Source organism: Gymnodraco acuticeps, unplaced genomic scaffold (genome assembly GCF_902827175.1).
Source record: "Gymnodraco acuticeps unplaced genomic scaffold, fGymAcu1.1, whole genome shotgun sequence".
Taxonomy (NCBI): Eukaryota; Metazoa; Chordata; class Actinopteri; order Perciformes; family Bathydraconidae; genus Gymnodraco; species Gymnodraco acuticeps.
In genome coordinates, this window is record NW_022989837.1 from 108123 (window position 1) to 135470 (window position 27348).

A 27348-nucleotide genomic window follows, 5' to 3' on the forward strand; every position below is an offset into this window, starting at 1 on the left:
ATATAAATGAAACATAATGATGACAGTTTATAACAAGTGAATGAAATGGTGTTTTGGCGATTAGGCCCAGGTTTTGTAGGATATCAATCGGGAAGGGAAGAACCGTTTCCGATGAACCCCCAAAAGAATGAAGTATGAAGTACTGAACGTGAAGAATCTTACCTTGTGGGATGCAGTGGAAATCTATGGATGGAAATGAGAGGTTAATACATGTGAGAATTTAAACATCTGATGCCTCCCGGGCATCCTTCCTCGACATACAGGGCTTCCCAGATGTACAGGGCTTCCCGGATGTACGGGGCATCCCGGACGTACAGGGCATCCCGGACGGGGCATCCTGGACGTACAGGGCATCCCGGACATACAGGGCATCCTGGACATACAGGGCATCCTGGACATACAGGGCGTCCCGGACGTACGGGGCATCCCGGACGTACGGGCATCACGGACGTACGGGGCATCCCGGACGCACCGAGCGACCCGACGTGAGGGGCGCCCGGAAGGTGCAGGGCTTCCCGAACGTGCGGGGCAACCTCACTTTAGCAGGGACACATTATACGGACCGGAGGTTAACGACCCGGACATACGGGGCTTCCCGGACATACGGGGCATCCTGGACATACAGGGCGTCCCGGACGTACGGGGCATCCTGGACATACAGGGCGTCCCGGACGTACGGGGCATCCCGAACGTGCGGGGCAACCTGCCTTAGCAGGGACACATTTATACAGACCCGAAGGTTTTACAACCTGGACATACAGGGTTAGATATGCAGGAATAAACATGAGCCGCGGGGCGACATACGTGCTGACATGCTAAGAACCACCACCAGTTATATGCATACGTACCAATTTTAAGGTTGGAGAGACCTTTGGATAGCCAGCACGGCATTGAGGTCAGGGCGAATGTAGGATGAGAAAGCGGAGGAGGACCACCGTCCGAGTTGTTGCAGGGATGAGGATGAGACACCTTGATTAGCAGCGGAAGTAGCTGCGCCTATTCTAAAGGAATGCCCCGTGTATAGAAGGGGTGATAACCCGGATTTAATGAGGACTTGTTTTAAATAGATATTGAACTGTCGTTGAGTTAAAGGATAATTCCCTGAGATAAGGAATAATGGTGAGAGAGGATTAGAGGTAGGTCTAAGCTGTAGGAATTTGATCATGGATTTATAAGGGCAGAACTGGGAGTCGATGCGGGCGGCGATGACGGAGCAGGCGCCGCCGCATTTGGAGTGTTTAAGATATAAGCTAAAGTGGCTAGCGTGAAAGGATATGTCAGAAAAGCTGACGTCTCGATTGGAATCAAATGTAAGGGAAGCTGTGGTAAATTCACCTGGTCTGAGAAAGGCATAAAAAGCTAGGAGAAATAGAGCATCGAGTAGCGCATCGATATAAGGGGAGAATAACCCACTTCTAAGTTTGGAGAGCATGAGGCGTAAAGTGGAGAGTGTAATAGGGCGTCTCCGGTCTAAGACGGGGGGAAAAGTTTTAATGAGACCTTTGAGGATGAGTTTGACTGACTGGTTTGCGAACAGGCTGGGAAAGCCGGGATCGGAACAGCGAACATTAAACTGCACTCCTGCTAAGAGGCCCCGGATGTATTGGGGTTTGAGGTGGCGATCAGTGGCGCAGTAGCACATGAAGGCACACACGTTGGAGATGAGAACAGGTTTAAGTGTGATGCCTACGGAAAAGCAAAACATCGCGAACGTTCTCCAAGTGAAATCATATGTTTTGAGGGTGGACGCGGCTAAGCCCTTCCTCATAAAAAACCTGGCTGATTCGAGGTGCCTTTCTAGGGGGCTTCTATTTAGGAGAGAGAGAGGAGATGCAGGGGAGGAATCCTGACGGGTTGAGCGCTGGCTCCTGGGCAGAGGTTCCGGAACGTCTGGAATTGGAAGCGAGAGAGGGAATCAGCCACTGAGTTAAGGTGGCCGGGAACGTGACGAGCGGAGATGAGGAAGTTGTGGGTGATGGAAGACCACGTGATGCTTCTCATGAACGGCATGATGTCACGGCACGGGGAGCGTGCTTTGTTAATAATCCCGACCACTGATAGGTTGTCACAGAGTACTGAGATCCGCTTCCGGGGCCAGAGGTGACCCCACACGTGGCAGGCAACAGCGATCGGAAAGATCTCATGCAGAGCGGAGGAAGAGGCATGGCTGGGGAATGACGGAGGCCACGAGCCTGCAAACCACTCTCCCTGAAAAAAAAGCCCAAAACCCACGGATGGGGCAGCGTCCGTGAAGAATCTCATGGAGTCGGAGGAGTACACGAGGTCGTCGTAGAAAAAGGTGACGCCATTCCAGTGTGCGAGCAGGAGGGACCAAAACCGTAGGTCTGAGCGGCAGCCTTCATCTAGAAAGACGTGGTCATGGAGGTTTTCTGCAGCCGACGCTGTATCCAGAAGCCGGGAGATAAAAGAGCGCCCCTGAGGGATGATACGCATGGCGAAATTGAGGTGCCCGAGCAGGGAGAGCTGCTTGGTGATAACTTGTTGCTCGCAGAAGGCTTTTGAGATGTCCCGAATGCGCTGCAGTTTGTCCGTGGGGAGAGACGCTTCCATGTCTACGGAGTCGAGTGTAATGCCCAGAAACTCCAGGCGTGTGTTGGGATCTAGCGTTTTCTCTTCTGAGAGGGGAACGCCTAACTCCTGAAAGCATGTTTTGAGTTTTGCTAGAGTTGTCCCGAGGGGGATCTATGAGGAGGAAATCGTCCAATAAGTGAAGAACGGAGGGGATTCTGACGATGTTCAGGAGGATCCAGCAGAGGGCTTCGGAAAAAGAATTAAAGCTACAAGGGCTACTTCTGCACCCGAAGGTTAGACGGACAGCGAAGTAGAATTTGGACTCCCACCTGATACCGAACATGTGCCACTGAGATGAGTGAATGGGAATGATTTTGAATGCGTCAGTGATATCTGCTTTGGAGAGCCACGCTCCTTGCCCTGCGAATTTGATGAGCTTGATGGCATTATCGACTGAAGCGTAGTGAAGTGAAAAATACTCGGGGGGAATAAGGCTATTGATGCTGCAGAACGGCCCAGCGCGAGGAGCGGACAGATCGAAAATGAGCCTTTTCTTCTCGGAGTATTTGCGTGTAGCGACCCCTATTGGGCTTGTCCGGAACACTGGGAACGGAGAGGAATGGAAAGGACCGATTAAATATCCTTTGTTGAGCTCTTTTTTAATGAGCTGAGAGACTATAGTGGGTTCTTTGGCAGCTGACTGCAGGTTTTTTTTTCTCCACTAGAGTCACTGAGGGGGGAGAGAGAACCCCTACCCTGAACCCTTGAGAGAGCCCTGACAACAGATAATCAACGAACATGGGATTTGGGTGAGTCGAAAGTGCAGCTGCTAAGTGTGTGGTGTTAATGGGAGTCGAGGGGTGATGTTTTAAGAGGTTTTTCCACCACGTTGATTCTGGCGCGGGAAAGGGAGCCGGCACCTGGGGCAAACTGACCTCGGGTGGGCCTCCCTGCAAGTACTGCAAATATGGAGAAAAGTACAATAGGGGTAAGAACATACGTTCTCATTAAAAGCACCGCAAATCTTATTGTCCCTTTGCTTAATCACCTGACGGTTTGTTTTAATGTTCCCAGAATACTGCGTGGGGAAAATGCTAGACCCGGAGAGAGGTACTGAAGGGCAGAGCGGAGAGGTGTGGCCCTGCGCTCCGCAGCTAATGCATGAGACGACTTGTTGCCCGCCGGTAGCCATAACGAGCAGCTCGGTATCCAGCACGGACCAGTCCAGGCGGATGTTGCTATGAGCTAAGTGTAGCACTGCTTTGCTAGAGAAGCTTTTGTGGTATTGATAGAACACTATTTTCCCGTATTTGATGTGAAGATTTCCGATCATGGCCAGATAAGCGTCTAACTCCACTCTCCTTCCAGGGTAAACTGTGCAGAGAACATCGCGGAAAATGCTAAAAACTACCAGGAATTGCCCTATAGAAAGGTCTTTGAGGAGCCGGGGGTCTGCGGATTTAAATACCGCAGTAACCCCCTAATCGCACCAGGAGCGTCTGCGCTGCGGCTGCGATGCGCTGCGATGCGCTGCGATGCGCTGCGATGCGCTGCGATGCGCTGCGATGCGCTGCGATGCGCTGCGATGCGATGCGCTGCGATGCGCTGCGATGCGCTGCGATGCGCTGCGATGCGCTGCGATGCGCTGCGATGCGCTGCGACCTCCTACTGCGTCCTAACCCACCAGGCGCGTTTCAAAACGTTGCGGAAGCGGAGCGTCTTGTGTGCAGCCTCGCAGTTGTTGGATGAACATTCCACTTCCTGCCTGCGCCGCGCTGCGCCGCGTCAAAAATAGGATTCATCCTATATTTTAGAAATTCCTTGCGGCGAGGAGCTTCTGGGACGCTTCGAGCCGCGGCACAGTGCGGCGCAGCGTGTCTGGTGGAATAGCACCCATTGACTAGAGTGGCCGCGATCGCTAAAAACGCCGCAGCCGCAGCGCAACGCAGCGCAGACGCTCCTGGTGGGATTAGGGGGTTATGCTTCCTCCCGTGGCGATGGCTTTATCGCACTCCGGGGAAGGCAGGATGAGGCTGACCAAATTAATGTCTTTCCCGTCGAGGATTTTTGCCCGGAGCCGTGAGGAGATGTTAGCGGCTTGGGGGATGTAGGGCCTACCTGAGAGAGGAGTCGGGAGGGCGGAAGCCAGAGAGTAAGATGGAGCTACCGTGCCAGATGTAAAATCCTGACCCGGCAGGGCCGCCGAAGAGGTTAAAGCTCCAGCCTGACCTCTCTCCATGGACTGAAGGCGAGCGTCTATTAACAGCATGGAACTTGCCAAAGATTGCAGAGTGTTGGCTAGTCTGCCGTCGAAGGGGGGCTGAGTGCCGGAGCTCCCGGGCTCAGCGGTGCTGGGCTGCTGAGCACCGCTGGAGTGAGCCTGAGGAGTGGAGGATTTTTTGGCCGAGTGAGCTCCTGGAGGACGCGCTTTTTTAGGCCTTTTGCCCCCGCGGCCGCGAGCGCGCCCTCGCTCTCTTCCGGGGGGGCTGGCTGGGGCTGCTGGCCTGGGCTGGGAGACCGCGCCGGAGGCTTGGTCCGACAGCTCACAGAGCTGAGAAAGCAGGAGATCTGGGGCTGGTGTGAAGCCCTGCTTCTGGAGGTGGGCAACGAGGAATTCTGCCTCTGCTGAGCGAGAGCCACTGCGGGCACTCAGACGAGAGTCTGAATTAGACATGTTGAGCGTTTGTTTTGTTTTTGTTTTTCGTATCCAGTGTTTAAGGCGTAAGAGGAGTGTGAACTACCAGCTTTGCACGTTGACACCTGGAAGACAGCTGATAGGAAAGGGGAGAGCATATATAGAGAGATTAACAGGTGCGATAATTAGGCTTGTAAATGGAGGGGAGTGATAGGTTAGCTGAGGAGTGGCGCTCCCTGTCATTTAGTGCAGGGAGCGAGTATTGCCATGACGTGCAATACGGAGTGATAGGTCTTCCTGTCTGAACTTGCGCTAAGCTTCATTAGTGTCTTCACAAGGCTCACTAAAAAATCCATCATAAAGCTGCAGCTGATTCAGAGCGCTGCTGCTCGTGTCCTCACTAACACTAAAAGAGTGGATCACATCAGTCCGGTTCTGAAATCTCTACACTGACTTCCAGTCGGCCAAATAATTGATTTTAAAGTACTGCTGCTAGTTTTTAAATCATTACATGGTTTAGGACCAAAGTATATTGTTGAACTCCTACATAATTACGAGCCATCAAGATGCCTCAGGTCTTCTGGGATGGATCTGCTATCGGCTCCGAGAGTAACAACAAAACATGGAGAGACAGCATTTAGCTGTTATGCCCCGACACTCTGGAACAAACTACCAAATCATGCACGTCCACAGAAACGCTTACTATTTTTAAATCGAGACTGAAAACATATCTCTTTGGCTGCTTTTAATTGAGATGATCATATTCAAACTACAGTATGCCTTTTTAAAATGTATTGTATACCTGTGGTGTTTATTTTTATTATTTTATTATCTTTGCTTTGTAATGCTTGTTGTAAAATGCCATTATATATAATGTGTTTTTACTGTATGTATTCCTAAAAAGTCTTTTAATTTGTTTTGTAAAGCACTTTGAATTGTCGGGTACAGAAAAGTGCTATATAAATAAACTTGCCTTGCCTTGCCTTGTCGGGGGTCTACTAGGGGTCGTGGTGGTTATATAGTCTGACCGCTGCAGGTCTCTAATGTGCAGGTGGTCCAATACTTTTGTCTATATTGTGTATAATTGAGTATCATCCGCATAACAATGAAAATGTCCCGGGTGATTCCTTATCGCCTAAAGGAAGCGTATATAATGTGAACACAATAGGTCTGAGCTCTGAGCCCTTATGCTTTGCTGCGGCAACACTGGCTGGATTCAATCAAACAGAACTCTAAACACATTTTCAGCTCTGCACACAATCTGCAATTCAACTCTGTACTTTCTAAAACCCTGCACACGGTTCTCTGAGTAACACACAGAGATCTGACATATTCACCTGGCAGCCATTTTCAAAACACTGCCATTGAACATGCTACACATATGAGCCAATGAACAGATACACATGCCAGCTGACCGTTACCGCCTGGCTGCTTTACTGCTGACTCATCAATCAGGATATAAGGACAACGAATGGGATATTTATTTTTTAAATGCGTTTATTTATTACAGAGCTGAGAAAATAATATTTAGTCTTAAAGCTTCATGAAAAAAAAAAAATATCCTGTTTATGAAATACACAAGAAAAGAAAACAAGATTTAAGAACAAACTATCATTGAATATAAGCAAAACAAAGATTATGCTATTTAGAACACATAAAACAAATCCTCAGGTGCAATTAATACTAGACAAGATAAACATAGAAAGAGTATATGTAAATAAGTTCCTTGGTGTGGTTTGAGACCACAAAATCAGCTGGAAACCTCATATCAATCATGTAAAAGCAAAACTGGCTAAGACTATCGCAATATTGGGGAAAGCCAGACACATTCTGGACAACAACTCATTATTAGTATAATCATATATATTAGTAGTAGACCAAATATGTAGATAGCTATGTCACTATATGTACAGATGTCCATTTTCACTTAACTCATTTTGTACTTCATAATTTATATAACCAAATATGAATATATGCTGATAGTTATTTTACTCTTATTGAGTGGGAATGCTGATGACAGCATTCCAACTATATGTTATTCTATGGACGAAAAGTTTATTATTCCGCCGACTTATTTTGGCCCTCTTCTCCTTCCACATTGAACATCGCTGAAACTCTGTTCAAACATCAAAACGTTCAGCTCGGTCGGGAATCGATGGCTATTACTTTTCTCATTCATAACTTTCATAATTCCAGAGATACAGTGGGGCAAAAAAGTATTTAGTCAGCCACCAATTGTGCAAGTTCTCCCACTTAAAAAGATGAGAGAGGCCTGTAATTGTCATCCTAGGTACACTTTAACTATGAGAGACAAAATGAGAAGAAAAAAAATCCAGAAAATCACATTGTCAGATTTTTAAAGAATTTATTTGCAAATTATGGTGGAAAATAAGTATTTGGTCAATAACAAAAGTTCATCTCAATACTTTGTTATATACTCTTTGTTGGCAATGACAGAGGTCAAACGGTTTCTGTAAGTCTTCACAAGGTTTTCACACACTGTTGCTGGTATGTTGGCCCATTCCTCCATGCAGATCTCCTCTAGAGCAGTGATGTTTTGGGGCTGTCGCTGGGCAACACGGACTTTCAACTCCCTCCAAAGATTTTCTATGGGGTTGAGATCTGGAGACTGGCTAGGCCACTCCAGGACCTTGAAATGCTTCTTACGAAGCCACTCCTTTGTTGCCCGGGCGGTGTGTTTGGAATCATTGTCATGCTGAAAGACCCAGCCACGTTTCATCTTCAATGCCCTTGCTGATGGAAGGAGGTTGTCACTCAAAATCTCACGATACATGGCCCCATTCATTCTTTCCTTTACACGGATCAGTCGTCCTAGTCCCTTTGCAGAAAAACAGCCCCAAAGCATGATGTTTCCACCCCCATGTTTCACAGTAGGTGTTCTTTGGATGCAACTCAGCATTCTTTCTCCTCCAAACACGTCTAGTTGAGTTTTTACCAAAAAGTTCTATTTTGGTTTCATCTGACCATATGACATTCTCCCAATCCTCTTCTGGATCATCTAAATGCTCTCTAGCAAACTTCAGACGGGCCTGGACATGTACTGGCTTAAGCAGGGGGACACGTCTGGCACTGCAGGATTTGAGTCCCTGGCGGCGTAGTGTGTTACTGATGGTAGCCTTTGTTACTTTGGTCCCAGCTCTCTGCAGGTCATTGACTAGGTCCCCCCGTGTGGTTCTGGGATTTTTGCTCACCGTTCTTGTGATCATTTTGACCCCACGGGGTGAGATCTTGCGTGGAGCCCCAGATCGAGGGAGATTATCAGTATATATCAGTATGTCTTCCATTTTCTAATAATTGCTCCCACAGTTGATTTCTTCACACCAAGCTGCTTACCTATTGCAGATTCAGTCTTCCCAGCCTGGTGCAGGTCTACCATTTTGTTTCTGGTGTCCTTTGACAGCTCTTTGGTCTTGGAGTTTGGAGTGTGACTGTTTGAGGTTGTGGACAGGTGTCTTTTATACTGATAACGAGTTCAAACAGGTGCCATTAATACAGTTAACGAGTGGAGGACAGAGGAGGCTCTTAAAGAAGAAGTTACAGGTCTGTGAGAGCCAGAAATCTTGTTTGTTTGTAGGTGACCAAATACTTATTTTACCGAGGAATTTACCAATGAATTCATTAAAAATCCTACAATGTGATTTCCTGGATTCTTTCGCCCCATTCTGTCTCTCATAGTTGAAGTGTACCTAGGATGAAAATTACAGGCCTCTCATCTTTTTAAGTGGGAGAATTTGCACAATTGGCGGCTGACTAAATACTTTTTTGCCCCACTGTACATCCCATAATACATCACATTTTTAACATTTAAGTCAATGGAGAAAAGAAAATCTTCAAAATCTTCATGCGAATTCAACTGCTAACTGTTCATTCATACTTTCACTCAGAAACCTCATTCCAACTTTAAAATGTTACACATCTTTCTGACATTATTCATATTAAATAACTTTTAAATCTGATTCTTACTTTTAGAGATATTAAACATTGTTCAGACCTTGTTAAAGAGGTTTTCTTCAGATTTTAACATTACCTAGAGTGCGTGATGTCACAGCTAGAGGTTAGGAAATTTTCAAATTTGCCTTCACATATTTTTTTTAAACTGCCATAATTCCCAAACCCTACATTCCTGAGACATCATTTTTCATTACAAACGTAGGAAAACAGAACAACAGCTTGAAAAATTACAAATAATTATGCAAAAATAATTCAACAAAATGCCTCTTGAGGGCATGAAGTGACAACAACTTTCAACATGCCTCCATTGAAGCCCATTGTAATTTCAGGCTGATATTTCCTCACAGCAGCAGCCGCACACCTTTAGTTAAACTACCAAAAAGGCCACATTATTAACCCGAAAGTACACAAAAATTACACTTCAGATACTCAAGGTCCTTGAGACGCTTTGAAATGTCACCGATATCTGAACCCAGTCTCATGGCATTTCGTAATCTATTGATTCGTGTTCACCAACACGATTTCCCCCTTTTTTTTTTCGTGTTGCACAGCACAATTTTAAAAGCAATGTATTTCTACTGGTAATGTGTTTCGTGCCTGCAGCACGTCTTTTTCTCCGGTCGGGTCGTGGAAGACCAGAAGCTGTGCGGTTCATAAAAACATGTTCTTACTCAATATCAAGCCACAATTATTGCTTTTATTTTAAATCGTATAATTTCGGACTTTTGTTGCCGTCTGTGAGGAAAATAAATGGGGCTCAGAGCCTCAGAATACTGAAATCTGTATTTTTTTAAATCTTTTTTTCCTTCTAATTTGTTATTCTTTTCAAAATAACACACTGTTATTTACTCACCAATAACACACAATTATCCTTGCTTTTATTTATTGGTTTAATTCCATAATCTCCGGCTTTTTTGGCGTCCGTCAGGAACTGAATTTCAAAATAAAAATAACCGGAAACAGACGTAGGCATTTCGAGCGATTACCCAAGATCCTCTGCTATGGTTTAAGCTTGCTGATTGGATATTTTAGCCGCAATGCATGCTGGGATTTGGTGTTTATATGATATGAAATCTGGAAAACATTTTAAAAGAATAAAATAATACTTAATTCCGAGCGCTCTTGCTTTTCTCTTTGAAAGTCATCACATAACGGCATTGTAATACACAGTTCGGCTGCATTGTATATTACAGATCTGCCGTAGTTCTTTATTTATAGAGCCCTGATGAGAAGACCTTTGGAAAAACTGAAGAAATGCCGCCGAAACTGAATACTTGACGTGGATCATAAATATATCAACAATTAAACAACATCTTCAATTTCTCTTCACACAATACGTCTCCTTGCAGTATCAACACTAATTCGGCTGACTTTTACATTTGATCTAATTCACAGATAGGTTATATTCACACCATAACGGTGCACAGCTGATATAAAAGGACTTGTAGTTTTTAAACATATTACTGATTTTCTTTGAATATAAGAATGTAAATACTGAGTCTGAAATAGTATAGCAATATGCTGTAAAATTATGTGAAAACATGAATAAAACTACACATCTTCAGATGTTGTACATACATAAGTGTCCTACACTAATAATACAAAGTTGTTATGGCTGTGTGTACCTTGTGTGCACCGCCTAGTGGTTAAAGCACGTTATTGAATTATTGTTTTTATGTGTTATATTTGATTAAAAAAATATTAAGAGTACATACTTTCATAGGGGGAAAGTAGAAGGTCTGATAGAAATATAGAATATAAAAAATCAAGAAGATACTATAAGTGATCTCTACAATGAAACAGTTTAGTGCAGGATGTACACAGATATTAATAGGAGGATGTGCAAAACAGAAAAACGAATTAACCTTTATTTAAACATTAAATAACAGATTAAGGTCTGTTGCTCTCCCTGAGGTTTCTCCCATGTTCCCCTTTAAACTGTGGGGTTTTCTCTGGAAGTTTTTCCTGTACGATGTGAGGGTCTAAGGACAGAGGGTCTAAGGACAGAGGGTCTAAGGACAGAGGGTGTCGTATTGTACTGATATTCTGTACAAACTGTGAAGACCACTGAGACAAATGTAACATTTGTGATATTGGGATATAAATAAACATTGATTGATTGATTGATTGATTGATTGATTGATTGATTGATTGATTGATTGATTGAGTACGTCTACTTTTACTGAAGTACAAGATCTGAGTACTTCTACTTGTACTGAAGTATATGTTGATGGTAATACTGTAACAGACTGATTATAATGTTGATGTGTTCATGTGTTTTATTCTTCAGAGTTTATGTACATTTTACAGAGTGTCAGTGAACGCGTCACTGTGTTGATAGACAGTTCTTGTGAAGAGAAACAGACAAAATGATGAAGAGAGAAACCAGAGTGTTGTTTTCCTCTGAGGACGTGCTCCATCAAAGAGTCTCATATCTGGATGAATGGAGGATATTCAGTACTCACAGGTCTTCTGGATCTTGGCTCTGATCGTCTCATCATCTCTGATCCTGTAGGGATGAACACAATCCAACAGTTATGGATCCAGTTTAAAATAAGTGTTTGTTCTTTGAGTCAGCTTCAGAGTCCTGATCTCATGCTTTACATCCCATCATATCTTCTCTGCAAACACTACGACTGACTGCCACAGCTCTCAGCTGCATGACAGGAAGTAACAGCCATTAGTCAAGGAGCTAAAAACATCCCATCAAACACAGACTACCTTTTCCACTCTTCTGTCAAACCCCATATGTCTGGTGGAAAGTTGATGACTGACTAAATGTGGCTTTGCATTTTCAGCTGGCCTTCTCTAGTTGATGGAAGAATGAGAGAGCCTGCAGTCAGTGGGTAACATCACTGATCTGTTTCCCAGTGAGAGAAACACCTCCCTGTGTTTCATACAATACTGCTGAACCAGCAGAGACCCCTTACTGACCTGAGGGTCTCCAGTCTGCAGTCTGGACTCTCCAGAAGATCTCTCAGCAGCTTCACATCTGAGTCCTGCAGATTGTTGACACTCAGGTCCAGATCTCTGAGATGGAGGTTGGACTTCAGAGCTGAGATCAGAGCAGAACAGCTGATCTCTGACAACCTGCAGTCCCTCAGTCTGAATAAAGAAAACATGATGAGGATAAACATCTGTTTATAATCCAATCAGATGTTTCTCAACATTTAAATGAATCTGAACATAAAAATCTGTCTACTTCAGAAAGTAAACTTTACCATGTAAAACTAAAATGACTTCAGATGAAGTTTATTCAGACGTTATCGTTTACTAAATATTAAATACATAGATGTACTTTTTACAACTAACATCTATTACAGTTCCTTTAAGAAACAGTCAACATGTATGTCTGCAGTTCTTACTTCTTACTCTTAAAAATGAAATATGAATAAAAGGACATTTAAAACTTTATGGATGTTAGTTATTAATGAATATAAATGAGGTTCAGTTACAAAGTGAACATATGAGATCTCCAGCAGTAACAGAGAGTCAGTGAACTGACCTGAGAGTCTCCAGTCTGCAGTCTGGACTCTCCAGAAGATCTCTCAGCAGCTCCACTCCTGAATCCTGCAGAGCGTTCTCACTCAGGTCCAGATGTCTCAGATAGAGGTTGGACTTCAGAGCTGAGACCAGAGCAGAACAGCTGATCTCTGACAAACTGCAGTCACTCAGACTGAATAAAGAAAACATGATGAGGATAAAAACCTGTTTATAATCCAATCAGATGTTTCTCAACATTTAAATGAATGGGAACAGAAAAATCTGTCTACTTCAGAAAGTGAGCTTTATCATGTAAAACTAAAATGACTTCAGATTAACTTTATTCAGACCTTATCGTTTACTAAATATGAAATACATAGATTTACTTTTTACAACTAACATTTATTTCTGTCGAGACGAAAGTCAATATTGAAAGAAAAATAATAATATTTGAGAAAAACGGACGGATAAATAATTATTTGTATGTATTTTCGTTTAGGATATTATGGTGTATAGCATTGTTCAATACCAGGGGGGGTATTCGTTTTATTTTGAATAGCGTAGGCTACTTTTTCTAAATGAGAAGCGCCAGTTAGTAAAAAATATGAATGCCGCTTCCGGTAACGCGGCAACAAAAGGGGCAGGAATTATGATGGCCGCTCTCTTGTTCCCAAAGCCACGGACGGAGAAGTTGGCGACAGTGTGTGTGAGGCTCCAGAGACGCCGTTGGTATGTTTTCCGTTGTTTATTGCGTCTTGATCTGTTGCCTTATTGTGTGAGAGTGCTGTTGCGCAATCAACGGCTTTTACGCAGCGTGGTTTGTGTGCGCTCCGTTTTGTTTAGTGTATATTTTAGACAGCGCAGGTGATGTTCAGTGAGATTTTCTGGGTTATAACTCTTATTAATTCATTTAAGTTAATGATGTTTTGGAAAATAACTCACAATTTATCATTTGAATTATAATACCCTGAAAATGGAATGTGACTGAATTATTATTATTAGAAATAAGGCAATGAGGCATACAAAATGTTTGTGATTTTGTTTGCATGTGTGCTAACATTTGTTTGTCCTCTGTGTTTGAAGGTTTTCAACCTGATGCAAAGCTGAGGAGATTCTGACAAAGTGTCATATAAATAACTGCTGAGCAGAAAATAAAGACAAAAAGAAAGAATCCGAGTTGTCCAAGCGTCCTCTGTTGCCCTCCAGCCTCTCAAGTTTGGGCATAACACTGAAAACAGGCCAAAACCCAGAAGAACTTGACAATTTCAATTACTTTAAGAAACAGTCAGCATGTATGTCTGCAGTTCTTACTTCTTACTCTTAAAAATGAAATATGAATAAAACGACATTTACAACTCTATGGATGTTAATTATTAATGAATACAAATGAGGTTCAATTACAAAGTGAACATGTGAGATCTCCAGCAGTAACAGAGAGTCAGTGAACTGACCTGAGAGTCTCCAGTCTGCAGTCTGGACTCTCCAGAAGATCTCTCAGCAGCTCCACTCCTGAATCCTGCAGAGCGTTCTCACTCAGGTCCAGATGTCTCAGATGGATGTTGGACTTCAGAGCTGAGATCAGAGCAGAACAGCTGATCTCTGACAAACTGCAGTACTCCAGTCTGAATAAAGAAAACATGATGAGGATAAAAATCAGTTTATAATCCAATCAGATGTTTCTCAACATTTAAATGAATGGGAACAGAAAAATCTGTCTACTTCAGAAAGTGAACTTTATCATGTAAAACTTCAGATGACCTTTATTCAGACGTTATCGTTTACTAAATATTAAATACATAGATTTACTTTTTACAACTAACATTTATTTCAGTTACTTTGTAACGATCAACTATCTAAAATGTGTTCATTAAACGCACAAGGGGTTCTTGAATTAAATAATATTATAAAGGTAAACAGAACTGATAAACGGACAATCTGCTCTTTCCACAAAATAGTCCCCACGGAAGTGTATTAACTACAGTCTATGCACACATTCACAAAATAAACAAAGACAGGTTTTCTGCGTTATTCAAGTGTATCCACAGTTTTTGAGCCAAACAAAACAAACAAAACCCAACAAAAAGCCCGCTCGGTGATACACCGAAATTGTCCTTACTGCCTAATCCAGGCCATAGTTCATTGATAAAAAAAAAGGCTGTTGCTCCTGTGCCCGTCGGCGGCAAAAACAGAAATGTTTGTAGGCCTTTTCAGGCTATAATCCACAAAAAGAAAAATACGAAGATCAGCGTGGCACAAAGGAGCGATTTCACCCTGTGTTGGAGAGAATCTCTCTCTCTATCTGTGCGCGTCCTCTCCAAGGAGACGTGCTTCCAGGTCGGTCGATGCAATATCCACAAAAAGTTACTTTCAGTTACTTCCCCGTTGCATTTGAACATAGATATACATGCTGAGAAAACGTAACTATCCCGCTGAATACCCGCATTCACCACACATACGCTTCCTCCTCCCGTGAGAACCACCCCTGGCATCCCGGTGACGCGCCCACTAAAAAGCCTCTGGACGCAGGTGAATATGCAAATGAGGCTTGCAGAACCACACACTCAAACCTTACATAAAAGTGGACATTTAACAACTGTAGTTGCGAGGATAATACACATGTATCATAGATTTAATTTAATTTCAATCTAAACCACATGCCTTAACTTTTGCCCCTCAAGTTTATAAGAAACACTGAGATCAATCTGCGACTGTCACAACTTTAAGAAACAGTCAACATGTATGTCTGAAGTTCTTACTTCTTACTCTTAAACATGAAATATGAATAAAAGGACATTTACAACTTTGTGGATGTAAGTTATTAATGAATATAAATGAGGTTCAGTTACAAAGCGAACATGTGAGATCTCCAGCAGTAACAGAGAGTCAGTGAACTGACCTGAGAGTCTCCAGTCTGCAGTCTGGACTCTCCAGAAGATCTCTCAGCAGCTCCACATCTGAATCCTGCAGAGCGTTGAGACTCAGGTCCAGATCTCTCAGATGGAGGTTGGACTTCAGAGCTGAGATCAGAGCAGAACAGCTGATCTCTGACAAACTGCAGCCCTTCAGACTGAAGAAAGAAACCATGATGTCACTTTAGAAAACAATGTTCCTGTTTGAAATAACTCCAGGTTTAATAATCTGTTCAGAGTCAAACAGGGTTTTAATGTCAGAGATGATGCAGAAACAATCCACTGATAATCTGGAACTCTAACTTTGATCAGATGTTGAACAACTCCTTCCTCTCCCTCACAGCTCCTCAGTACTGACAGCATCTCCACTGACTCCTGGAGCACAGGGTGAGTCTGTGGAAGCTCAAACTCTCTCTCTCACACATTCACCTTCTCTCTGTTACTCTGATCAATATTCAGTCATTAGCAGAAACGGAACAAATAACAATAACATTGTATTTGTTCAAATTCAGAAAATCATGAACACAAACAGATCAATATGAACTGCAGTCAGTGAACTGACCTGAGAGCCTCCAGTCTGCAGTTTGGACTCTTCAGTCCAGAACTCAGACGCTCCACATGTGAATCCTGCAGAGGGTTGAGACTCAGGTCCAGATCTCTCAGATGGGAGGGGTCAGACTTCAGAGCTGAGGCCACGACTTCACAGTCAGTCTCTGTGATTATCCAGCCAGCAAGTCTATAATAAAACATATATTACAACATGTGTTAAAAAGAGGAAACATTATATTAACATCAAGCATTTGATGAAAAAAGATGTGACATGTTCTGATAGACCTTTGCTGTTAGTGCATTTAATATAATAAATAATAATATATAATAATAGAGTGTAATGAGTTGTCAGTGTGATCTGATCTCATGTGTGTGCTCCTGCTGTCACTGACTGTTACCAAAAGAAACAGAAATTAAATGAATCACTTGACGATATTAGAGATGAACATATTTAAATGTTAGTTGACATTTGGATGTGAATGATGGATGAAGGATGTTTTGGCTTCTCTGAGCATCTGAACATTTATTGCGCACACAAACACAATTAACAAACCAATAAAGTTTCAATATGTTCAACTTGATACCATCAGATGTTCCCAGTATATCAGCATCAAGAGATAACTCTGTTATTGGGGGGAAATGATATAGATCTGATTTTAAACTCTAACATATTGTGATGAAAACGTGTGTTTAATGATAAAGAAACAACTAGAAAGTAATCATTAAAATATGGGTTGTTGCCACACTTAAAGTTTGGAGGGAAGTCTGTCGTAATCAAAAACTATATGAAGATTTAATCTTCTTGAAAGAATTGCGAACTGATCAAGACTTCCCTCCTCACAAACTTAACAAAGACCATCACATGTTTAAACTATGGGCTTCTAAGGGCAAGGATGGGACGTTGTTGACCTCAACTGATGGAGTGTTAGGGCGTTGGAAGGAACACTTTGAGGAACTCCTGAACCCGACAACTCCGCCCTCTATGTTAGAGGCAGAGCTGGAGTATGACGGGGGATCAACACCAATCTCCCGGGGGGAGGTCACTGAGGTCGTCAAACAACTCCACAGTGGCAAAGCCCCGGGGGTGGATGAGATCCGCCCGGAAATGCTGAAGGCTCTGGGTGTTGAGGGACTGTCATGGTTGACACGTCTCATCAACGTTGCGTGGAAGTCGGAAACAGTACCGAAGGAGTGGCAGACCGGGGTGGTGGTTCACCTTTTTAAAAAGGGGGATCAGAGGGTGTGTGCCAATTACAGAGGCATCACACTACTCAGCCTCCCCGGGAAAGTTTACTCTAAGGTACTCGAAAGGAGGGTCAGGCCGATTGTCGAACCTCAGATTGAGGAGGAACAATGCGGATTCCGTCCTGGTCGTGGAACGACGGATCAGCTTTTTACTCTCGCAAGGATCCTGGAGGGGGCCTGGGAGTACGCTTATCCGGTCTACATGTGTTTTGTAGACTTGGAGAAGGCGTATGACCGAGTTCCCAGGGAGTTACTGTGGGAGGTGCTGCGGGAGTATGGGGTGAGGGGGTCTCTACTCAGGGCCATCCAATCTCTGTACTCCCAAAGCGAGAGCTGTGTCCGGGTCCTCGGCAGTAAGTCGGACCCATTTCCGGTGAGGGTTGGCCTCCGCCAGGGCTGCGCTTTGTCACCAATCCTGTTTGTAATATACATGGATCGGATTTCGAGGCGTAGTCATGGGGGAGGGGGTCTGCAGTTCGGTGGACTAAGGATTGCACCACTGCTTTTTGCAGATGATGTAGTTCTAATGGCTTCATCGGTCTGCGACCTTCAGCACTCACTGGATCGGTTCGCAACCGAGTGTGAAGCGGCTGGGATGAGGATCAGCACCTCCAAATCTGAGGCCATGGTTCTCAGCAGGAAACCGATGGACTGTCCACACCAAGTAGGGAATGAGTCCTTACCCCAAGTGAAGGAGTTCAAGTATCTCGGGGTCTTGTTCTCGAGTGAGGGAACAATGGAGCGTGAGATGGGCCGGAGAATCGAAGCAGCGGGAGCGGTACTGCAGTCGCTTTACCGCACCGTTGTGACGAAAAGGGAGCTGAGCCAGAAGGCAAAGCTCTCTGTCTTCCGGGCCATTTTCGTTCCTACCCTCACCTATGGTCATGAAGGATGGGTCATGACCGAAAGAACGAGATCGCGGATACAAGCGGCCGAGATGGGTTTTCTCCGCAGGGTGGCTGGTGTCTCCCTTAGGGATAAGGTGAGAAGTTCGGTCATCAGGGAGGGACTCGGAGTTGAGCCGCTCCTCCTTCGCGTCGAAAGGAGCCAGTTGAGGTGGTTCGGGCACCTAGTTAGGATGCCACCTGGGCGCCTCCCTAGGGAGGTGTTCCAGGCACGTCCAGCTGGGAAGAGACCAAGGGGTAGACCTAGGACCAGGTGGAGGGATTATATCTCTTCGCTGGCCTGGGAGCGCCTTGGGATCCCCCAGTCAGAGCTGGTTGATGTCGCCAGGGAAAATAAAGTTTGGGGCTCTCTGCTGGAACTGCTACCCCCGCGACCCGACCACGGATAAGCGGGAGAAGATGGATGGATGGATGGCTTCTAAGGGCTTGAGGACATTTGGACAAATGTTCGGTGATAAAGACGTGAAATCCTTTGAACAGCTTTCGTTACAATATGATTTACTCAAATAGCAGTTATTCAGATTCTTCCAGTGAGGAGTTATCTTTCCGGCATTTAAAATGTTTATGTTTATGACCCTGGAGTGGAAACAACATTTCTAACTAAGATGGTTCAAATATTACAATAAAGAAATCAAGATGAACACAGTATTATGAATGCAACAGATCAATGGGGAAATGAATGATCCTGCAATATACCAGTAGATTGGGAACAAATGTGCATAAACATTCATAACACAACCAACTCAAACTACTGGAAAGAAAACACATGAAGCTTTTAATTCCACACTTTAAGACACCCCAGATTCAAAGTGAATGCAAAGAAAGCCTCACTTCCAAACGCTGGAGAGAACGCGCTGAGCAGAAACCAGACACATATATTCTGGGCCTGTAATGTGTTGGGAGACTTCTGGGAAACAGTTTGAAGAGAAATGTCCAATATCTTGATCTCTCAACAAAAACCCATTCTCCCTATCACTGGGGGAACACCAGAGGAGATACAAAAAGATTCCTATCTATTTCTGGTCATTAGAAAAGAGATCAAACAAATGACAAGGAATTGTCTGAAAGATAATAACTTAGTAAACTCACAATGGAATAACTTAATAAATGAAATCTATGTAACGGAGAAATCAACTAGATTAGAAACCAAATGCATATCTTTGAGGAAAGGTGGGAGGAATGGGTCAGTGTAGAACAATATAGTGAATATAATTAATGTGTACCTGAGTATTCATAATGTATTCACAATGTATCCATTATTTTATTTGTAATATTATTAATACTATTATTTTATTATGTATTTTCAGATTGGTCATCTGTTATGTAGTTAATCTATGTATTTAGATGTGTTTATTTTGTTCTGAATGTTTTGTGAATATTTTCTTAAAAAGCAAAGAAAGTAATAATAACATGTTTCTGTGATAACTGTAAGTCCTGCTGTGTGGTGTGATCACATGCTGAGAAACCTCTCAAGTCCTTCATGTGTTTGACATGTCGCCTCCTTCACTCAATATGAAGAGAGGAACGCTTCAGTTTAACTAACATTATAAATAAATAGAAGAACAGTGTTGGTTTTATTTTGCTCTCAGTATTTAAACAGCAGAAATGTTAAAGTGTTTATTTGAATAATTAAACTCCTGATCCACTTTAGTTTATAAAGTGAATCACATCTGGACTTACTTGGCCTTCCTGCAGTTCCTCACGGCTGGAATCAGTCTCCATCGTCCCTCCTGTGATGTGTTGTATTTATTCAGGTCCAACTCATCCAGAACCTCCTCTGACATCTGCAGCATGTAGGCCAGAGCAGAGCAGTGGATCTCTGAGAGTCTCTTCTCTGATCTGTTCCCTGACTTCAGGAACTCTGTGATCTCCTGATGTACTGAGAGGTCCTTCATCTCTGTCAGACAGTGGAAGATGTTGATGCTCCTGTCAGGAGAGGAAGAACTTCTCATCTTCTTTCTTCAGATTGCTGATGGCTCTCTGGATGGTTTCTGGTCTGTTGTCTGTGCGACCCAGCAGGCCTCCTAACAGTCTCTGGTTGGACTCCAGAGAGAGGCCGTGGAGAAAGCGGACAAACAGGTCCAGGTGGCCATTTTCACTTTGGAGGGATTTCTCCATGGCTCCCTTCAGGAAGACATCCAGGGATGGGTAATCCTGATCACTGATGTTGTTATAGTCTCCCTGCAGGAAGTCCTTGAGGGATGGGTTATCATCATCACTGCTATCATTGTCTTCGTCCCCGTCTCTCCTCAGGAAGTCCTTCAGTACCGCTCTGTCTCTGTTGGTGTAACAGTGCAACACGTAGACTGCAGCCAGAAACTCCTGAATGCTCAGATGAACAAAGCAGTAGACTGTTTTCTGGAAGATCACTCTCTCTCTTTTGAAGATCTCTGTACAAACTCCTGAGTGCACCAAGGCCTCGTTGACCTCAAGACCACAGCGCTGCAGGTCTTCTTGGTAGAACATGATGTCTCCTTTCTCCAGATGTTCAAACGCCAGCCTCCCCAGCTTCAGAAGAAGCTCCCTGTCAGCCTCCGTCAGCTGCTGTGGACTCGTCTCATGTCCCTCTTCGTACTTCTGCTTCTTCCTCTTGGTCTGGACCAGCAGGAAGTGTGAGTACATGTCAGTGAGGGTCTGGGGCAGCTCTCCTCTCTGCTCTGTAGTCAACATGTGGTCCAGAACTGCAGCAGTGATCCAGCAGAAGACTGGGATCTGACACATGATGTGGAGGCTCCTGGAGCTCTTGATGTGAGAGATGATTCTGCTGGACAGGTCTTCATCACTCCATCTCCTCCTGAAGTACTCCTCCTTCTGGGCGTCAGTGAAGCCTCGTACTTCTATCACCCTGTCCACACACTCAGGAGGGATCTGATTGGCCCCTGCAGGTCTGGAAGTTATCCAGACGAGAGCCAAGGGAAGCAGCTTCCCCCTGATGAGGTTTGTCAGCAGCACGTTGACTGAGGACTGCTGTGAGACATCAGACACAACCTCATTGTTTCTGAAGTCCAGAGAAAGTCTGCTTTCATCCAGGCCGTCAAAGATGAGCAGCACTTTGCAGACAGCCAGCTGCTCTGCTGTGACCTTCTGTAAGGTTGGATGGAAAACATGGAGCAGCCTGAGAAGACTGTACTGCTCACCTTTGATCAGGTTCAGCTCCCTGAAGGAGAGCGGGATCACCAGACTGACATCTTGGTTTCCCAAACCCTCGGCCCAGTCCAGAGTGAACTTCTGCACTGAGAAGCTTTTTCCAACTCCAGCGACTCCGTTGGTCAGGACCGCTCTGATGAGAGTCTGTTGGTCATGTAAGGCTTTGAAGATGTCCTGGCACTTGATTGGAGTGTCATGGAGGGGCTTCTTCTTGGAAGCTGCCTCCAGCTGCCTCACCTCATGTTGGGTATTAACCTCTTCACTCTGGTCTTGTGTGATGTAGAGCTCAGTGAAGATGCTGTTGAGGAGGGTTTCACTTTGATCAGTTCCGTCAGTCACACGTTCACATCTCCTCCTCAGACTGAGCCTATGTTCATCTAAAACCTCCTACAGACCACGTTCTGCTGGAAGAGAAGGAAACGTGAGAGAATGAGGAAAATGCTCTGAGAATCTAATTATAACAATAAAACAACAAACAGACTGAGTTTAAATGTTGTATAAACAGCTTACTGTCTCTGCTCTACAACAGTATACCTATTCAGAAACAAAGGAACCAGGAAGAGGAATAAAACGCTGCGTGTGTTCGGCCTCTTACCTCGTACAGTTCTGGTCTGGCTGGCTGTCTGCAGTCCAGCTCTGGTTCTGGATCTCTTCCCACACTGGGGACAGGAGGGGTCTCCTGATGGAGGTCTCTGCTCCCAGTATGAGGTGATGCACTGTCTGCAGAACCAGTGTCCACAGCTGGTAGAGACTGGATCCTTCAGGACGTCCTGACACAGAGCACAGCTGGACAGCTGCTCCTCCACAGGAACACCACTCTGCCTCTTCCCTCTGTGGAGATGAACACATCCTTTACAGCACGTTACATTAGTGGAGCTGATTCTCACCAATGGGCAGAGCGTCACAAACGTCTCTCTCAAGACTCTTCCTCTCCAGGAGGACTCAGGTGAGGGTGCTGCACTTTTCCTTGTTCATGTGATGTTTTGGTGTTGTTGTTGTTGTTGTTGCTTTGTTTCTTTCCGTTAATTGTCAAGTGGGAACTAAGTCTTTTTGTTAGTTCGTGTTTGTGTTTCTCTTATTATCCTACGATGCTGTGATGTGTGGCTGTGAATAAGAACATATGAAGGACAGACCATCTGTTTATGTTTTTAGAAAGGGGCAGGTCACAGAAGATTATTTTCTGCTCCCTGCTCCTTTTCGGGTCAAAGGTGTGTTCATAGAGACGTGTTTTGTAAATGTTTGTTATACGTTAAGTTGTGCATACCATGAACGGAACAAATACAAATGAAAGGAAATGAAATATGAAATGTGTCACGCTGCATACTACTGCTTATCTTTCTTACAGTGCAGATGCTTTTTCTGCTTGCTCCTGCCTCTGCTTACTTTTTATGCTGATTTTCCTATTCTTATTCTCTGAAAACTTCGAGCAGCGGCTCCTGGACATTAACTTATCACTGGGACAGTTCATCTTCGTAAATAGACGGAGGGTTTCAGCCATATTTCAACATTTTTACGACGACCTCAGTCTGACAGTAGCGTGGCCTAGCAACAGCTAAAGCCTGGTAGGCTACTGCTATTTCGCTTAAGCTAGTTGGTAGCAAAAGGCCTCCGTTCTCTACAGATGACTTCCACAAACTTCTACAGAAGATGGCTGTGTTGGAAATGAAAATGCAACGGTTGGAAGTTAACGTGGAAGTGAATGGACTATGTCGTGGGAATGACACGACTTTACCAGTGTTGCAAAATAATGGAGAAGGGTATGCTAACTCACAGCTAGTTAGCAGCTACAAGGATTCCAAGGAACAGGAGGGCTGTGTACTGGGTAATAAATCTACAAGTGGTAGTCCTCCCTGGAACTCTCTGGGTGCAAAGCCGAAGAGTAAATCATTTCCATGGGATTTGGGAGGACGGATAACAGGCAGAGGACGGATAACAGGCAGAGCCCAGCGCTCTCAAATCTGTGATGCGACCGGCTGGCCTGCATTGTTATCACCCAGGAAGAGCGCCTCTTCAACCCCTGTTCCTACTAGGAAACAGCCGTGGACAGCTGCTAAAGGGAGAACTACAAAAAATCCTCCTAAACCACCAAGTGTGCTAATCCAGAACAGATACGCTCCGCTGACCGAGAACCGGAGATCTCTTTCTGATGACCTGGATAACCTGTCCTCTTCACACAGCAGGGCAAGGACCAATAGCTACCCCAAAAGTAAAAGGCTAGAGGGAAAGCTAACGACTGGGCCTGAAACTCTGATTGTGGGCGACTCTGCTGTAAGAGATGTAAAAGGTCTGTGTAGTAAGAACAACACCAAAGTACTCTGTTTTCCCAAGGATGTGGTCTCTGACTTGGCTGAGAAGATCCTGCATATAGGGGCTGAACATCCGACTGTGAAGAATGTGGTACTGCACATTGGAACAAATGATGTTGTGAAACAACAGTCAGAAGTGCTGAAAGAATGTCTGTTGGAAACTGTCAGCTCTCTAAATGCAGAGGTGTTCGTCAGTGGCCCTCTACCGCCAGTCAGAAGAGGAGTGGAGAGATTCAGCAGATTGTTTGCACTGAACACCTGGCTTTCAACTGTCTGTATTGACCATTCTGTTCATTTTATTGACAATTTTAACTTTTTCTGGGAAAACAGACATCTTTATAAGGCAAATGGAGTTTGCCTGAACAAGTCAGGAGTGAAATTGTTTATCTCTAACATATTCAACTGCCTGCGTCATCAATCTGTTCCCTCTGCCAAGGACAAGCGGCAAGAGGAATCAAAACAGGAGAAAGACACAACACATCGCGCAGAAAACCTTGAAGACACCCACCTGAGGAATGTTCTGATTATGGGAGACCTATGACACAAATGGAGGAGTCTCCACTGCCCGTCACCCCCCCTGTCAACACCTTTGAGGATACTCTTCATTCATCCCCCAGCTCTCTCTACTCTCCGCTCACCCTTTCACCCTCGCCCTCCCCCCTGGAGTTCGATGACCGCACGAAGGCGATACGCAGGGTTGGCAGCATGTCCTTTACCCCCGCCCCTCAACGACGCCCACCAAAATCACCGAAGCAGAGACGCGCACCATCTCCCCCGGCTTCATCACCATGCCTACCACAATCATCCAAACCAAAACAATACAAGGAAGATGGAAGCAGATATCCAAACCCCCCTACAGTGTAGCCCTCACCCTGCCCTCCTATGATGAGAGGAGCAGGGTGGTGGGTCCTCCCTCCCCTTCAAAGCCTGATAGAGATGTGTGTGTACAAAACGCTGCAAACTGATATTTGCTGGGTCCAGGCTCAAGGGCGTATGGCACTCTCAACTCTTTCCAGGACATGCCGGGGCCCTGCCTGCCTGTAGCTTTGCCGATATCTGTGTTGACCAGCTGACCCAGAAAGCCACGCAGGTTCTGGTCCAGGCTCTCGTCACCTCACGCCTAGACTACTGCAACTCCCTCCTGGCTGGTCTACCTGCATGTGCCATCCGACCTCTGCAGCTCATCCAGAATGCAGCGGCTCGTCTGGTCTTCAACCTTCCTACATTTTCCCACACCACTCCGCTCCTCCGCTCCTCCGCTCCCTCCACTGGCTTCCAGTACTTGCATACCATGCTGCGAATGGATCTGGCCCTTCCTACATCCAGGACATGGTTAAACCGTACACCCCAGCACGTGCACTCCGCTCTGCATCAGCCAAACAGCTCGCTGCACCCACACTGCGAGGGGGACCCAAGTTCCCATCAGCAAAAACACGTGGGTTTGCTATCCTGGCTCCAAAATGGTGGAATGAGCTCCCCATTGACATCAGGACAGCAGAAAGCCTTCACATCTTCCGGCGCAGACTGAAAACTCATCTCTTTCGACTCCACTTCGAGCGATAGAACTATTAACAAAGCACTTATATACTAATAAAGGACTGGCTTATCTATAGCCAGTTGAGTAGCACTTGAAATGTTTGGCTCTATGAAACCTGATGTACTTATATGATTCTGTTTTCTTCAAGGTTGTGTCTTCCTGGTCGAATGTACTTATTGTAAGTCGCTTTGGATAAAAGCGTCAGCTAAATGCAATGTAATGTAATGATTCGATGTCAGCCACATCTTGTTACAAAAAACCTGACTGATAGTGTATTCAACAAACTTAAACTAGCTTTATTAAATGTCAGGTCTTTGGCAGGAATACATTTTTAATCAATGATTTTATCACTGAGCACAATCTCGATTTTATGTTTTTAACAGAAACTTGGATCGAACCAAAATAACAGTGCAGCTGTTCTTATCAAATCAACACCTCCCAACTTCAGTTTTGTGAGCCAGGAAAGAATGCATAAGAAAGGGGGTGGAGTTGCTATTCTATTCAATGATTCCCTTCAATGCAGGAAGACATCTTATGGAAACTTTGCTTATTTTGAATATGTGGCCCTTCAGCTGAAATGCGCCTCTCGAGCTCTGTTCCTAAATATCTATAGACCACCCAAATACTGTGCAAGCTTTTTTGATGACTTTACTGAACTGCTGTCTATAGTGTGTATTGACTTTGACCGTCTAGTCATTGTTGGTGATTTTAACATCCATGTTGACAACCCCCAGGACAGAGGGGCTAAAGAACTATTTTGTGTTCTTGATAGCTATGGACTGACTCAGCATGTGACGGAGCCCACGCACAATAAGGGGCACACTCTGGACTTAATTATCTCAAAGGGTCTGAATATCTCTAAGGTTGTGGTGACTGGTGTTGCACTCTCTGACCATTCCTGTGTTTTCTTTGAGAGCTCTATTTCTGTTCACAAAAATGTTCAAAAAGAGGTAACCACAAAGCGATATTTAACTGAAAACACTAGGGAAATGTTTACTCAGAATTTTTCTTCCACACTAACATCTGCTAACATCTCAGTAAATGAGCTAGTAGATCATTTTAATTCAAAAATTAAAAATGTCATAGATGCCATTGCTCCGACTAAGGTAAAGGAAGTGTCTGGCAAGAAAATATCTCCATGGAGAAAGGCCATGACCGTGAAAACAGAAAAAAGAGAATGTCGGAAAAATAAGAAAAAAAACGCAGGTGGCAAAAAACAAATCTCCACGTTCACTTTGAAATCTATAAAGAGAGACTTGGCCTTTATAATTTGGAATTGAAAAACGCACGACAGTCTTTCTTCTCTGACATCATTACCAAAAACAAAAACAATGCACGTGCCTTGTTTGCTACCGTCGACAGACTAACTAACCCCCCAGTGTCAGTAGCCTCTGAATTTCTATCCACCAGGGCGTGCAATGATTTTGCCTTCTTCACTGACAAAATTCAGAAAATCAGCAGTCAGTGCCTCTGTATCAGGTACAGCAAATGTGTTGTCCCTATGTCCACCTAATATCAATTCAGACATCATGACACAATTCCATCAGATTAATGATAAAAACCTAGAGGACATTATTCAACTTCTGAAATCCTCCTCCTGCTGCCTTGATATTATTCCAACAGGATTTTTCAAAGATGTTTTTCGTTGCATGGCCTCAGATCTACTTCATATAGTAAACAAATCTCTTCACTCAGGTATTTTTCCACAGGCCCTGAAAACTGCAGTCATTAAACCGCTCTTAAAAAAGAATAATCTAGATGCTTCAGTAATGAACAATTACAGGCCCATATCAAACCTCCCATTTCTAGGTAAAATCATTGAAAAAGTTGTTTTTCAACAGTTGAGTAACTTCTTGCATTTAAATAATTGTTTCGATGTGTTCCAGTCAGGCTTTCGTCCAAACCACAGCACTGAGACTGCTCTTGTAAAGGTCTTCAATGACATCCACTTAAACACAGACAGTGGCAGAACTTCAGTGTTAGTATTATTAGATCTCAGTGGTGCGTTTGACACTGTTGACCACAACATATTACTAGACCGACTAGAAAACTGGGTGGGACTTTCGGAAACAGTTCTAAATTGGTTTGAATCCTACTTAAAGGACAGAAACAACTTTGTTTCTATAGG

At 44.3% G+C, this 27348-nt stretch overlaps 1 protein-coding gene and 1 pseudogene across 1 annotated transcript; both read right to left on the reverse strand.

Annotated features, from left to right (window-relative positions):
- LOC117559108 lies at positions 1–11979 on the reverse strand. The gene is made up of 2 exons (XM_034235775.1): positions 11605–11979; positions 1–1890 (listed from the first exon to the last, which is right to left on the reverse strand). Exon 2 carries the CDS (start codon positions 1766–1768, stop codon positions 854–856), a length of 915 nt encoding a protein of 304 aa, XP_034091666.1. The 5' UTR covers positions 1769–1890; positions 11605–11979; the 3' UTR covers positions 1–853.
- LOC117559099 overlaps positions 11280–27348 on the reverse strand; it is a 26810-nt pseudogene continuing 10741 nt past the window's right edge.

Excerpts from the sequence above, each read along its gene's own strand:
- LOC117559108 (XM_034235775.1), bottom strand. The coding sequence starts at position 1,768 with ATGAGGAAGGGCTTAGCCGCGTCCACCCTCAAAACATATGATTTCACT.